General features: G+C 47.9%; 3 protein-coding genes across 3 annotated transcripts; 1 reads left to right on the top strand and 2 right to left on the bottom strand. All coding sequences in view use genetic code 12, as the record gives it.

Annotated features, from left to right (window-relative positions):
• Window positions 1-5,187: 5,187 nt before the first annotated feature.
• Window positions 5,188-6,111, bottom strand: AGA1 (Aga1p; the record flags this gene model as incomplete). The annotated part of the gene is made up of 1 exon (XM_025481019.1): window positions 5,188-6,111. One exon carries the CDS (start codon window positions 6,109-6,111, stop codon window positions 5,188-5,190), a length of 924 nt encoding a protein of 307 aa, XP_025335319.1.
• A 3,452-nt stretch (window positions 6,112-9,563) lies between these two features.
• On the bottom strand, window positions 9,564-10,999 carry CXQ87_002513 (uncharacterized protein; the record flags this gene model as incomplete). Its single annotated transcript, XM_025481020.1, has 2 exons — window positions 9,564-9,824; window positions 10,919-10,999. The coding sequence occupies 2 exons, from the start codon at window positions 10,997-10,999 to the stop codon at window positions 9,564-9,566; spliced, it is 342 nt and encodes a 113-aa protein (XP_025335320.1).
• Window positions 11,000-12,442: 1,443 nt separating this feature from the next.
• On the top strand, window positions 12,443-12,897 carry CXQ87_002514 (E2 ubiquitin-conjugating protein; the record flags this gene model as incomplete). The annotated part of the gene is made up of 2 exons (XM_025481021.1): window positions 12,443-12,590; window positions 12,647-12,897. The coding sequence occupies 2 exons, from the start codon at window positions 12,443-12,445 to the stop codon at window positions 12,895-12,897; spliced, it is 399 nt and encodes a 132-aa protein (XP_025335321.1).
• Window positions 12,898-13,290: the final 393 nt, after the last annotated feature.

The raw sequence follows: 13,290 nt of genomic DNA on the forward strand, positions 1-13,290 counted from the left end.
AGGAACTGTAAACATGGTTTTGACGAGCAAGCTTTCGTGGAAAGCTTAATTGTAACGTTGCATTTGGTGGATATGTATGGTTGGTTATCTTACCGAGACCCTGTTAGGCTCCTCACAGACCCAGGTGCATCAGAAACTCTGGGTTGTTCGGTTCTGGTGGTGCTGAATTGAGGAAGTTGGTTTTTCATGGAGTTCATGATTTTAATTAAACGGTTGGCATCGGTGGTTTTTGAGTATATTAATCGGTTGCATTCTCGAGGCTGGGAGTATTTATGTTTCCCGCTCATAACCTTCATTTGAGCCATTTGACTAAGAAGTTGTTGATGCGATGAGTTTTGCAGTTTTTTGAGACACCATCGCCTTTGTTGGTTCCGTTTCCTCGGGGCTTGTTGCCGTTATTCACCGAAAACCTTATACTCTGATCGGCCTGGTTTGACATATCGAGGAGAGTCGTCTTTGTCCAAAGCGATTCTAGCGAAAATGACTACGGGTGTGAACTTCGCAAATCATGCTAATCTCCGAACCTTTACGGTCTGAAGGGACACAGTTCATATGAATGTTTCAGCATGGCGTAATAAAGGTCAGAAGAAGTCAACTGCACTTTGAAAGAAGAAAGTATATCGAGGATTTGTTATATCCAAAGCCACATTACTTAAGTTAATGTTGGTCTATAAAAGACTATTCTAGCCACTCAAATTTCTGCTGTTCTTGTAGATGTTGCCATTTCTGATGTTCTTGTAGATGTTTTCCTCTGATCGCAAACTAGGGTGTCATTTTAAAAAAATGGCCGACACCAACATCAAACTAGCTTTAATGGCTTCCCTTGTTCTGAATAAGGCGTCTTGGACTCTCTTACCTGATCCATCGTCGTTGTGGAATCGAGGCTTTTCACTCTCGACAATGGGAATCTTGGTACTTGCGAGTTGCTTTAGCCTACAATCCAAAGCACTTCTCTTTCACTGATATCAACTGAATGGCCCTCAAAATTCATGAACCGAACCTGCTTTCTTTTGAAAGATGTGATTTTTGAAGATTTGGCCTAGGGAGGGGCCAAGCACATAAGGAAAATCGTCCGAATCGTGAAATTCTCTTCTTCGCAAAAACAGCCTTATTATCCACAATTGAAAACTCAGTGACTTTCTTTTTCTCGCCTCGTATAAATCAGTCAAGCTGTACTCTTCTCCGTGGGTACGCCTGACTCACAGTCATCGGTGACTCGTAGTCACCACTGAAAAACTCACCTTTCGAGCACAATGCCCAACAAAACCAGCCAAATAATCTTTACAGCCGCAGATTCAGATGTACGGCATTTCGTTCTGCAAGAATGTTGAAACGACTATTCTGTGAAGTGTTGATCAACAGGAGCATGGCACTCCCAACAACGGGTAATTTCACCACAAACAAAAAAAACGGTTGATCTTTCTTCGTTCATTCTGTTGCTGCAATTCTGCTTCATTCCTGTTTGGCTCTGCTCCGCTGGTCTGAGGTATGTTTCTGGAATGGATCTTCAATCCCGGAGAAACCACGATCCAATGATCCACATGTCATTCCACAAAGCACGATCTCCGTTCCGTTAAGTCAATGCTGTTGTCGAAGGATGGAGATAGCCCGGATTGGCTATTTGTGCAAATCCTCTAGCTCTGCTATTCTCCATTAATGTTAGTCCATATTATCCACCTCCAGCCTCCAAGTACCAGTAACTCTCTTGATCAAAATTTCACGGAACCCCCGGAACCCCCAATCGCCGATGGTCCGCCCCATCTCCCCCGAACCATCCTTACTCGACCAATATGGGAACCGTGCCACCCCAATCCGGCTTCACCGCCATAATCTCTCAAAACCACCAAAGCCACTTTGGCAGCCCGCTACCAAAAAAGCCCCGCCCAATTAGGCAGAGGGTACCCGACCCATGCATGGTTTCAACCTCCAATGTCGATCGTGGCTCGGCTACTGAGCCTCCAGCCTAATCAGGCAAAGAGAGGAGGAGCCAAAGAGGAAGGTGAGGACGGATTGGGCAGGAGGTTTAGACGCATGAAAAGTGCAATACGGCTTCCGGGGGCTAGACGAGGTGGAATAAGGGATCCTCTTCGGTATGGGGCAGACTGGTTCTGAGCCTCTGGGGAACTGAGGGGCCTCGAAAGGGATGGGATTGGGGTGGGTGCTAATTTTGGATGGGGATGGGATGGAAGCAGTTTGCTGTTTTTAGTGGAGGGTTGCTTGGTTGGTTGGAGGCGAGAGGTCTAGAGGGTAGGGATGAAGGACCAGAGGTCGTACTGAGATGGTGATGGTAATTGGCTGTAGAGATGGTATCTTTATGGGGTTGAAAAATTGTAGACTGGGAGGGTGCAAAGTTGGTAGAATGGAGCATCTATGTACTGTAGTGGTAGAGTCGACCACCCAGCATGACATACTTTTGAGGTTTGGTGAGTCTGTTGAGGTTTGGTGAGTCTTTTGAGGTTTCGTGAGTCTTTTGAGGTTTCGTGAGTCTTTTGAGGTTTAGTGATTCTTTTGAGGTTTAGTGATTCTTTTGAGGTTTAGTGAGTCTTATGAGGTTTCAGAGGCAGCACTCTACAATCTCAGAGATGGTGCTGCTTGTTTGATGGACTGGGTACCTCTACACCTACACTTGAAGTTGGCTGAAAACCCATCTGTAGACCTTCGAGAATGGAGGTGGCTGCTTTCTGGCTTCATCGGGTTCACTTGTAAAACGAGTATCAGTGTCAGTGATGAAAGGTCTTGGTGCCTCTATCCGTAGAGCTCTGTCAAAGACCACTCTCCATATCGTCCTGGTGCATTCCACATTCATATCCCGTCTTCCGATCAATTGGCTTCTTTGGCTTCTATGTTATTTCCCTATGCCTCCCACTTGCAAACGTGAAATCTACCCTGTACCTCTCACCATCTTCTCTTCTTGTTTTCGAATGTCCCTGATCCCTCACACCTCCATTCCTAGAGGCAGCTAGAAATATCAAAAATGACACCCTTAGCAACCTGGCCTCCGAATCCAGCATTAGACTTGACCAGTGGTTTGGATGTCTGAGGGTGTGATGTCACGAATAAAGTGACGAAGACGCAAAGAAAAGAAAGCATGCCAGGACCTTAAACTCTAAGTAGTTTGGTACCCTTCACCTCGGTGGATCTATCCTTTTCCACCGTTCCACCTTCAATGTAGACCCATCATAGCACCATCCTAGAACCACCAAATACTAGAACCACCAAAATACTAGAACCACCATCCCACCACCCAATACCCTGATCCAGTAATCACAACGCTCTTTCTTCTAAACCACCTCCGCAACACCCCGTTCTCAAAACCATAGGTTGCTCTTCACTCCCACCAAATCCTCAATATCCATCCACCCACCGAACCCCCACCCAGCCAACGCACAAACGGAACCTATCATTCCCAACAGCCCCAACCCCTTCGTGACCTCTCTGGATCACAGTCCTGGCAGGTTCGAGCGGGGAGGATGGCTGCAAACAGCGCAAGCACAGCGGTTGTTTCAGGGTGGGGAAGAACGGTGGATCTGGTTAGGCGAACATTCCTGAAAAGGCAACAACAGGATAGGCCGGGCCTTGTTAGGCGTGGAATTGAGCCCTGGGGCTTTTAGGCGACCAACGTTGCAGCATGGTTGGGGGTTCTGTCTGGCGATAATAAGCGAAAGGAGATGGCGCCGAAAGCGGGACGGGAACAGAATCCTTGGATGCGGTCGAATTGGGGATTTTTTGGTTGGGGTTTTTTGTTGGAGGTTTTTTGTTGGAGGTTTTTTGTTAGAGGGTTTTGGTTTCTGGGCTGGTTGGAGCTTTTTGGTTTCTGGGCTGGTTTGGGGCCCTTGGCGGTTTTACGGATTCAAGAGACCAGAGGACTCGGGAGGTGGATTAGGAGAATGTGGAAATTGGCTTGAAAAATGGAAAGTTGGCTTGCCTGATTGTGGTGGAAACGCCATTATGAAATGTCTCCATCAAAAGTCTTTTGCACCCACAACCATTCAGCCAGAAACCTCCCCAATTCTCCCATTTTGTCCTCCCATTAACTCCCCCACTTTTATCCTCCTATTTATCTTTTTTCCAAATCACATCACCATTGATCCTGGCCATTGTTACCTCACTTCACTGAACCTCAATACTCCCCCAATACTCCCCCAAAATCCCCCATTTCTTGATTGCATCATATCGTCCGCTCCGTGCAGCCCGTGCCTCCGCCAATGCTACACGCTGTATCCTACGGCCCGCAGGCGCCTCCATCAATGGCGGTTATGTTGGCACGGAGCCGAGAAATCAGGAACAATGAGCTCTAGTCGACGACGACTAATACGGAAGGGCACGAGCCTTCTGGAGAACGAAGGGGAAGGAAGATTTCACAGAACAATTGACTTCTAACAATTGAGACTTTTGTGGAAGGGAAGGCCAAGGGAAGAAAGTAACAAGGTGCAAAGAGGCTCAAAGAGGCAATGCCATAAGGAGATCCAGGCTGCGGTTTCTGGATTATGATTTTTTTCTTTTGATTTCTACGCTTCATAAATCTATCTGTTCATTAATGTACATGGCAACGAGGGTATAGCTGAGTAGCGAAGCGTTGGATCATAGGCCCCATTGGGCAAGATATAAATAAGATGCGACGAAAAGGGCAGGGCTCACACGAAAGGAGAAAAGTGCAAAATGCATGCAACCGAAAAGGGTATCAAGACAATATTCCAAGGAAAGCGTAAGGTTCCAAAATAGCGAAGGTGCAAATATAGCGAAATGGCGAAGGTGCAAATATAGCGAAATGGCGAAGGTGCAAAATAGCGAAATGGCGAATGTGCAAATATAGCGAAGGCGAAGGTAAAAATATCCGAAGGGAAAGGTAAAAATATCCGAAGGGGAAAAAGCCCGGGCGTGAGCCAGTCATGAGGACGTCTCGAACGCTGGGGCGGAATCCGAAAAGAAAGATTCTTGTAGCCTAAGAATCAAGCGAGGGACTCGCAAGAAGGAAATGGTGCTTAAAGTAAGCGATTGATCAAGTAACGAAATGGCGAAGTCGAAATGGAAAGTTCTGAAAAATGACTGTAGTGTTGTAAAGCGAAGTAAGTGTCCAGTGTGAATGAAAGCTGGGGTAGCTGAAGAATCCTGGTGTATCGAAACCGAATGTGGCGTCATCTCGGTCAACGAGATGCCTGAGTGAAAAAAGTCGATTGGAATGTTTGCCTAAATGGAGAGGTACTTCTGCAAGTCAAACTCCTCCTTGAATCTGTCCTCACCGTAGGCAAAAGCACCCATCTCGTCCACCATGCTCAAGTCGAAACCGTCGAATTTCTCCACCTTGGGCATGTGCAAAAACTCCTCCATCAGAGGCGGCGTGGGAGCCTGCTGCTGTTTCTTGGCTGGTTCAGAAAAGCATCTTCTGTGGTTCTGCGACTTTCTCTTCTTCACGCCGCCATTGGGCCCCGTGTAGCTCTTGAAGGTGAATCCGCCAGCGGATTTTCTTCTCTTGTGCTGAGGCTGCTGAGCCTGCTGAGGCTGTGACTGGGGCTGCTGAGGCTCACTTGGAACATTCAGCTGTGTAGGAGAAATGGGGCTCACCTGGCCAAAAGACATGTCAAACTGGGGGAAAGTCTGCTGTGGAGGCGTGACATTCTGCTGTGGAGGAGCCTGCTGTGGAGGAGCCTGCTGTGGTTGCACCTGTTCTGGGAAATCAACCCCCATGAGGCCAAGGCCAAGAAGACTCTCGTCAAAGCATGCACCGTACAAGTCGTCAGACGCATAGTTGTAGTTTGAGAAGCTCGAGAAGCTCAGCGTGGGCGAGTTCTCTGAGAAGACCGTGTCGACGGTGGGCGATGAGACATCGCTTTCGTTGCCAGGAAGCTTCTCCACATTCTCTTCCGAGAGCTTCTCCTCGGACTTGACCGGCGAAAGGTCGACAAACACAAAGTCCTTGGGCATTCCAGGCTTGGACTTTGGTCTCTTGAGAGGAGGTCTTCTCAGCATGAATTGCTTGCCTGCTGCCAGGATTCTCTGAGACGAGTTGTAGCATTCGAGAGAGGAAGAGGCATCTGCTGAAGAAGGCAGGCCCAGAACCAGTCTTTTGATTCTCCAAAGCTTCGTGCCATTGGCTGGTGGGAGCACGTGCATTATTAATTGATGGGATAGGACTTTTTCTGGACGGGGGGAGGAGGGCCCATTTATATGGATTCTGATGGTGATTTTGCAACTCTCTGCATGGCCTGCAGATCAGGCGATGCGGGCACTGCACAGATGCCGCTTTGTCGACCCAAGCGGAAATCCCATAATACTGTCCGGCGGCTGTATGCACGACATTTGACTAAATAGGCATCCTGGGCATTGGCCCGGCGTTATTGTGTGATTTTCGAGCTTTGGCATGCAGCAAACCACCTGTGCCTGCTCAGCCAGGTCCAGTTGGGTGGTTTCTCGTGCTACCGCTGTAAGACCAGGTTGTGCCGTCGTCTGGGGGTCTAGAGTTGTTATATTTCCTAGTTGGGTAGGCTGCACCTTCTTTACCCGATCGAGTAAATTGCGCGCAGTACTCTGCATACTCCGCACCCTAATTGGGCAAGTGCTCAGGCATGTGTATGCGCAAGTGGAGAATCCATGAAAACCTCAATATCCACCCCTCCGAAGCAAGGCTGCTAATGCTAGAGGCCCGAAGAGGGCGGTACCGGGAGTTTCTGGAATACCGGCCGAATTTCAGGTTCGAACTGGTCCGCCAGAGCTTCTCGTAAACTGCTCGTGTAAGTAAGCTTTTCAATAATGGACAATTGAAGAAAAGCCAAACAAGTAACAACCGGGCAAACAAGAACCTAATTAGAATGGGCCATTGTGGCTCGCTAGCTAGGCCGATCCATAAAAGGCGTAGATCCTCCAAAAGTGGCCCAATTAATCGCTTTGCAGCCGATGGCCGCGAGAATAAATTGTGGATTTTCCACGCCATGTACTGGAACAAGGTGAATTTCATCCACATACTCGGGTCTATTTTGGGCCGTAGAATCCGGTGGTGGCATCAGTTTTTGCGTAGCTCTTTCTGTTTTTCTGATAATTGCAAAATTTCCATGAATTCTCGTTTCGTACGACCATGCACAGATCGGCAGGACCACGACGGGCGTTAGTTCAGGGGTGCCGGGAGGGGGTCAGCGTCCGGCCAGGTTTGATTGTGAGATGGCTTTTCCAAGGAGACGAGACGACGCCCGGCCTAATTAGGCAATCCCCTCTTTTCAGTGCTTGCAGATATACGATATGCACGCGGCCTAATGGGGCAAGCAAAACCCCTGCAAGCCTGCACACCCCTAGGCAAGGGTGGCAGCAGGCGTTGCTGCTTTTGCGCCATCTTCATTTGCTCTTTTGGATCTCGGACTTTTGGCCACCCAACAAACTGATTATACGTCTCCACCAGTGGCACTTTTGGGTATGGTGGTTCGAGTTTGCTTGATGCATCGAAAGTCGCTTTCACCACCCCCACTTTCCCTTTTAGTCCTCGCCTCGAATCCCCTACTGCAAGTCCCGGGCGCAAGTCACGGCGGGGTGGTTGAAGTAAAGCCCTTTGCGGGCGAGGGGAGTGCCCGCCAGGTGCGTTATTCTTCTCCGCATTTTTTTTTTTTTTTAATTTGTATGTGGTATCGCTCGTTTGGCGTGAGGAGAACCGAAAAAAAAAGGCTTGTATGCACTCCACGTCCATCTATCCTCTCAGCCCGGCCCATTTGAGCCGCCGACGTCACTAATTTAGTCGCCCGGCCCGGCAGCACCTCAAATAATATTCGTGTTATTACTCTTCCAGTTTGGGGATATTCTCAAAGGATCGACAAATAAAAGTAAAATGTGTGATTTCTCGAAAACGCAAAAGTCGGACGTCCGTGGTGGGCGGCGGGTTTAACGAGGTGCTTGGAGGGGCCCAATTGTGCCATTCTCAATTTTTCTCTTCAACATGTTCAACGTTGCCGTGCTCCGTGGTGAGCATTGTGCAGTACGTGTCATGGGCACGCGCAACCCATTAGCTTGCCTGTTTAGGCCGAAATGCGCATATCCTGCATATTGGCGACTAGAGATCTCTGGCGTTATCAGCCTCTTTGTGTAATGTTGACGATCTCTCCGCATAGGGGAAGTCCTCACTTGATTGCGGTGTGGTGGGCAGATTCCTGTGGGCCAAACGGCACTAGAAACTAGGGGGCTGTAGCACCCCGGCCATGTCAAAATCATCCCAAAACTCCCTTCCGTTCAGCCGCTTCAGGGAAGTTTCTGAAAGGTGGGGGTGGTGTAATGGCGCATGAGTTGGTGTACGGGTGCGCCACTCGAAGGCAGCTCGCGCCGCACAGGGACTCGGGAAAGCGAAAAATCACCTCCCCACTAGTACCGCCTCAAACGAAGTGGGGCGCCCGTTTAGTCAATGGCACCTTAACTCCTCGGCACCTTGACTCCTCGGGTGCTTTCAAAAAAAAAAAAAGAAACGACACCGTTCCAGGGCCGGACCAATGGAGCCCCCGCAGTGCCAAGTGATGTCACCGTTTGTGATTCCTCCAGGAGATAACCTCCACTTCAATTGGAGGATTGGCAAAGGGGGCCGTTTGACTTAATTCCACTTAATTCCGCTCGCCGTATCAGCCGATAATGGAAAACGAGAATTTCCTTCGTAGATCCCCGATGGTGGGACGAAATTGTGTAGATCTTCCCACAGGCGAGGTTACTAAGGAGTGCATTCACCACCAGATGGGCCAATGAGCTAATGTCGATAATGGAAATTTTCAGGATCCTCTCCGAGTAGCAATTCCAGAATGGAACTGAGCGTTTCTGGCGTCCTCTGAATAATCGATAAAAAAAGCGTTTTTCGTTTGGGTTTGTTGGTTTGGGCGTTAGGGTGCAGCCCGTTGTGGTGTGATGAAAATCCGGAGAAAATGGAGGATCAGATTGTGGGTTTGAGCCGATCGTGGATTTGCTTTTCCGGCCAGATTGGAAGATTGTCTGTGCTTTTCGGTACCTGGCGAAGAAGGTATAGTTTAAACGACGCCAGCTGAGTTGAAGTCAAGGAAGTGCTTGAGGTTCAGGGACCAGCAGTTGTGTGGTGAATGCAACGTTGCATTCCAGGGATGAGTCAAACCGTTGAGATTCGAGGCTCGGAGGATGGAGCACCGGCCATTGATTGGCCTAGCCAGTCGTTGACTTCTTGTGTCAATTATTGAAAATTGAGAAGGTCTCGACAGGTTCAGGTATGGGATCTGGTAACCATGGAGCAAATAGAATTGACCATTTCGCCAAATGGAAACGATGACTTCAAGTTGAGGCTTCAAGGTTGAAATGCCTTTCAATGTCTTGTCTTTGAGGCTCCTCACTGCTGAGTGGTTTCATCAAATTCCACTGGTCAACGATCATACAATCAGAAATTGAAAGCTTGAGGACGCTTCGGACAGAATTCCACACCATCATTGCCTTGAAGGGCTTGGATGCTTTTGGATAATGTGAGTTTCTGGTGGTCTCATCGAGATTCTCACCGATCTGACAATTTGACTTTTCAACAAAAAATCTACCCTAGAGAAGGGAGCGTTTCGATCCTCAGAACTGCTGAGTTCAATCCCTCAGCTTCACTTCTTCTCGCTCTCTTCAAACTTCCTTTTCAACCGAGCCTTGGCCTCATCGGTGTACTCCAAGCTTCTCGTCTCCAAAGAACGAATCTCCAATCCGGTGCCCTCTTTCCGGCGTTTTTCGATTTCCTCAGGCAGTCTAGGCTCGAACTTGACAAACTGGAAATCCTTGCCAACTTGCCAGAAAGCCCAGGCTCCAATGAGTGTTGCAAGGGTACCCACAACGATTTTGTGCGAGATGGGCGATGAAGGGGGAGTTTGCTGTTTGGTGGCATATTTGAATGAAAAGCTGATGATGAGTTTGTAGGAACTTTCGGAGATTTATGGAATCTGCTGTTTGTGGTCACTGATGGTCTGATACCGTGGAAGTGAATGTGATTTTTTCGCGATGAGGATGTAGGACGTGAATCTGGGTGACACGGATTTGGGTGTTTTTATATGGGAAAGATGGATTTTTCTGGATGACGTTTGAATTTCTGTATTAATTAATTATTTGATGCTGTGGAGGGAGTGCTAAACCTTGGCTCTTATATGGGTGGCTCTTACGGATAGAACGGCTGCGAATCGGATGCAAGGTGAGTTAAGATGCTAGTTGGTTTTCTCCTTTGGGAATGTCAGGAAGTACCACAAATGGATTAAGATTCTGTGATATGCTTTGGGATTGGGATAGTGTTTAGGATAACAACCTTATGGATCTTTAGGATGGATGCTAGAATGGTTGATGCTAGGATGGTTGATGCTAGGATGATTGGATCCTTCAATGTAAGGCTTATTTATTATATCAAATCGATGAACCACTTTTATAACCCGGCAAATCTCCGAAGTGCAAAACCGAAACAAAAACGGCGGACCCTGCAGAGCTATATAAGATTTCAGAAAGATGCCCCACTGCTGGCCATTTGCCCCTCCATTGCCCAAACAGGCAGGTCGCCGTTGGCCAGGGAAGATTTAGGGACCCTCATGGGGAAGGATACAATGGGTAATTACCCGATTTGGGAGATACTTACTGGGGAGACGATGGTTCTTGCAGCCATTACGTCTTGACAATTGCCTAATCAGGAAGGAGCTCTCACGATATGTCCTGCAGGCAGCAGCCTCGCTTACCTATCCTGGAAGTGTCCACCAGCCCTCGGCAATACGGTTTGTTTGAAAATATGTCAACGATAGCCATTCAGGGGAATTTTCCGGAGATTGGAGATGCGATTTGGTGTGACGATTTTTTGGACATTCGAGGGTAGCTTAAGCCCGAGCAACTCTCTCACAAATCTAACTTTCGCTTTTTTGCAAGCCTCGTTATTGATTGGCCATAGCGTTCGATGCGTAAATGCAACAATAAGGCTTCCATATTGGGTCACCTGGGATAATGGCAACTTGGCGATAATGCACAGAAACCGCCTGATTCTGGGGTCCAACGTTTCAGAATGAGATTTAGCCATTGTGTGGATTTAAAATTCCGGCGGTGGCTTTTCCATCATTTGGGATCATCCATTTCAACTACAGCTTAATAGAGCTTACTGAGATCTGGTGTAAACTGTTTTCAACAATCGTAAATACTGACTTTTTTAGCTTGGCGCCGTTGGCTTATCAGACCACCTTGCCCCGCCTTGTTCGTAGAGCCAGGATATGCTTTTCTTGATGCGCTTAGAGTTTCCATAGAATCGCTGTTTACGTTGGAAACAAAGAATTTCGGAGCTACCGCCGAGACTCTGCGTTAGGCATGCTGCAATGCATCCTGGAGATATTACCTCATTGGCTACTGACGTGAGCGTTTACGGCCACTGACAGCCAGCGCCATTTTGCAACTCCTCTGCAGATTCTGAGACAAACTTTTGACCAATGAAACGGGAGAATTGGGTTATATTGAGGGGAGGTTTAATGTTTGGGTAGTGGCCGTTTTGGCAGTCATTGTACGGACTTACATGGGTGAAGGGTCCGGTAAAAGTTGTTGATGTGTGGAGTTGGTGAAGAAGTTTAGATTAAGCTTTTGATGGTATATTCACACTTAGCTCTGATCAGAAGACTCGGTAAGTCATTCTTATTTTTTTTTTTTTCTACTTTCATTTGATCAGATCTGAATCAGAATTCCCACTTCAAGTGTAATTAAGTGTTTTGGGTCACTCTGTTTATGGTGCAAGCTTGGCAAACGGCTCCGAGGAAGTTGGAGGGATAGTAAGCGAGGCCCACCGAAGAGGCATTCCTTGAATTATTAAGAGATAATATGGACAGTATTGGACCAGTGATCAACAACTTATTTTTTTTTTCTTTCATGAAATAAAGCTAAGATGTTCTGGCTCTGATTGTTTGTCAAAACGTCCGACTAAGGAAAGTGGGCTACTAAAAAAATCGAAAGTCAGAACACGACTTTTGAAACTATCCCAATCAATTGTTTACTTTGAAGAGGTCATGATCTCCAAAAAGGTATTTCCTCTGAATGTTTGCTAAATTATACTAAGCAAGCCCCCAATTGCTAGGTCCGAGTACTACCCTAGTCTCGAATTATGCTGTATTACAGAAAAGCTCAAGACCCTTTCAATTCGTATGCTTGTTTATCTCTGAGCCTTTTAACTCAAATTAAAACAACTTCAAGGCCGATAATTGTTCTTTTTTCCGGCCCTTCGTCTCCATAGACTCACCGTATCCATTTCGCAACCACAGTTCCAATGCAACTCCCAGAACATTTGCACACCTCAAAAGCCCGCCTTACTTAACGAAAGCATTCAATAAACGCCGACACCACAACATGATTTAGACCGCATCCTTCACTTTTACTTTTACCCTCGATAAGTACTAGGCATCCAACCACTATCGTCCTTATGAGCACCGCACGACCAGGCTATATCCCCAGGCAAAAGTGCCTCACAATCCATACCACTTCATCAATGGCGGCCTTGCCCAAAAGAATCATAAAAGAAACCGAGCGTCTTGTCAGCGACCCTGTTCCGGGTATCACGGCAACGCCTCTGGACGACAACTTGCGTTATTTCGAGGTGACCATCGACGGTCCCAATTCGTCTCCTTACGCCAACGGTGTATTCAAGTTAGAGCTTTATCTCCCAGACGACTACCCCATGTGTGCCCCAAAGTCCGGTTTCTCACGAAAATCTACCACCCCAACATCGACAAGTTGGGCCGGATCTGCCTTGACGTGCTCAAAGATAACTGGTCTCCGGCGCTTCAGATCAGGACGATTTTGTTGAGTATTCAGGCGCTTTTGGGAGCGCCCAACCCGGACGACCCGTTGGCGAATGACGTGGCGCAAGACTGGAAGGCGGACGAGCAGAAGGCCATCGAGGTGGCCAAGGAGTGGACCGAGAAGTACGCTGTGCCTAAATAGGCGGGCACGTGTGAGCGGTCTGGCAGTTAGGAGTGCCTGTGCCAGCGCCACTGGTGGTGCTGTGGCCGTGGGAAAATTTTCTCAATTTGGCCACTTGAGTTAGCCTTAGACCGGCTTTATCCTTCGTTGGAGCTGGAACGGCTTCCCTGAGAGATCAGATTGAATGCTTGGGAGAGCCGGAAGTCCCAGCTGATTTAAAGGCTAGCAATCCTGTGTTTGGATGTTCAGGCTAAGTCTGGATCTGAGAATGAATCTGGGCTGAATGTTGAAAGCCATCGGCCAGACTGCTTGGAGTATTTCAAGACGAGGCTGTATGTGGCGGTCTGTTTGGTGTCCATTCCCTGGCCACTGGCGGGCGACCTCCGGTGCTTCATAAGTACCTGTTAGCATAAT

The sequence above is a fragment of the Candidozyma duobushaemuli genome (assembly GCF_002926085.2).
Source record: "Candidozyma duobushaemuli strain B09383 chromosome Unknown B_B09383, whole genome shotgun sequence".
Classification (NCBI taxonomy): domain Eukaryota; kingdom Fungi; phylum Ascomycota; class Pichiomycetes; order Serinales; family Metschnikowiaceae; genus Candidozyma; species Candidozyma duobushaemuli.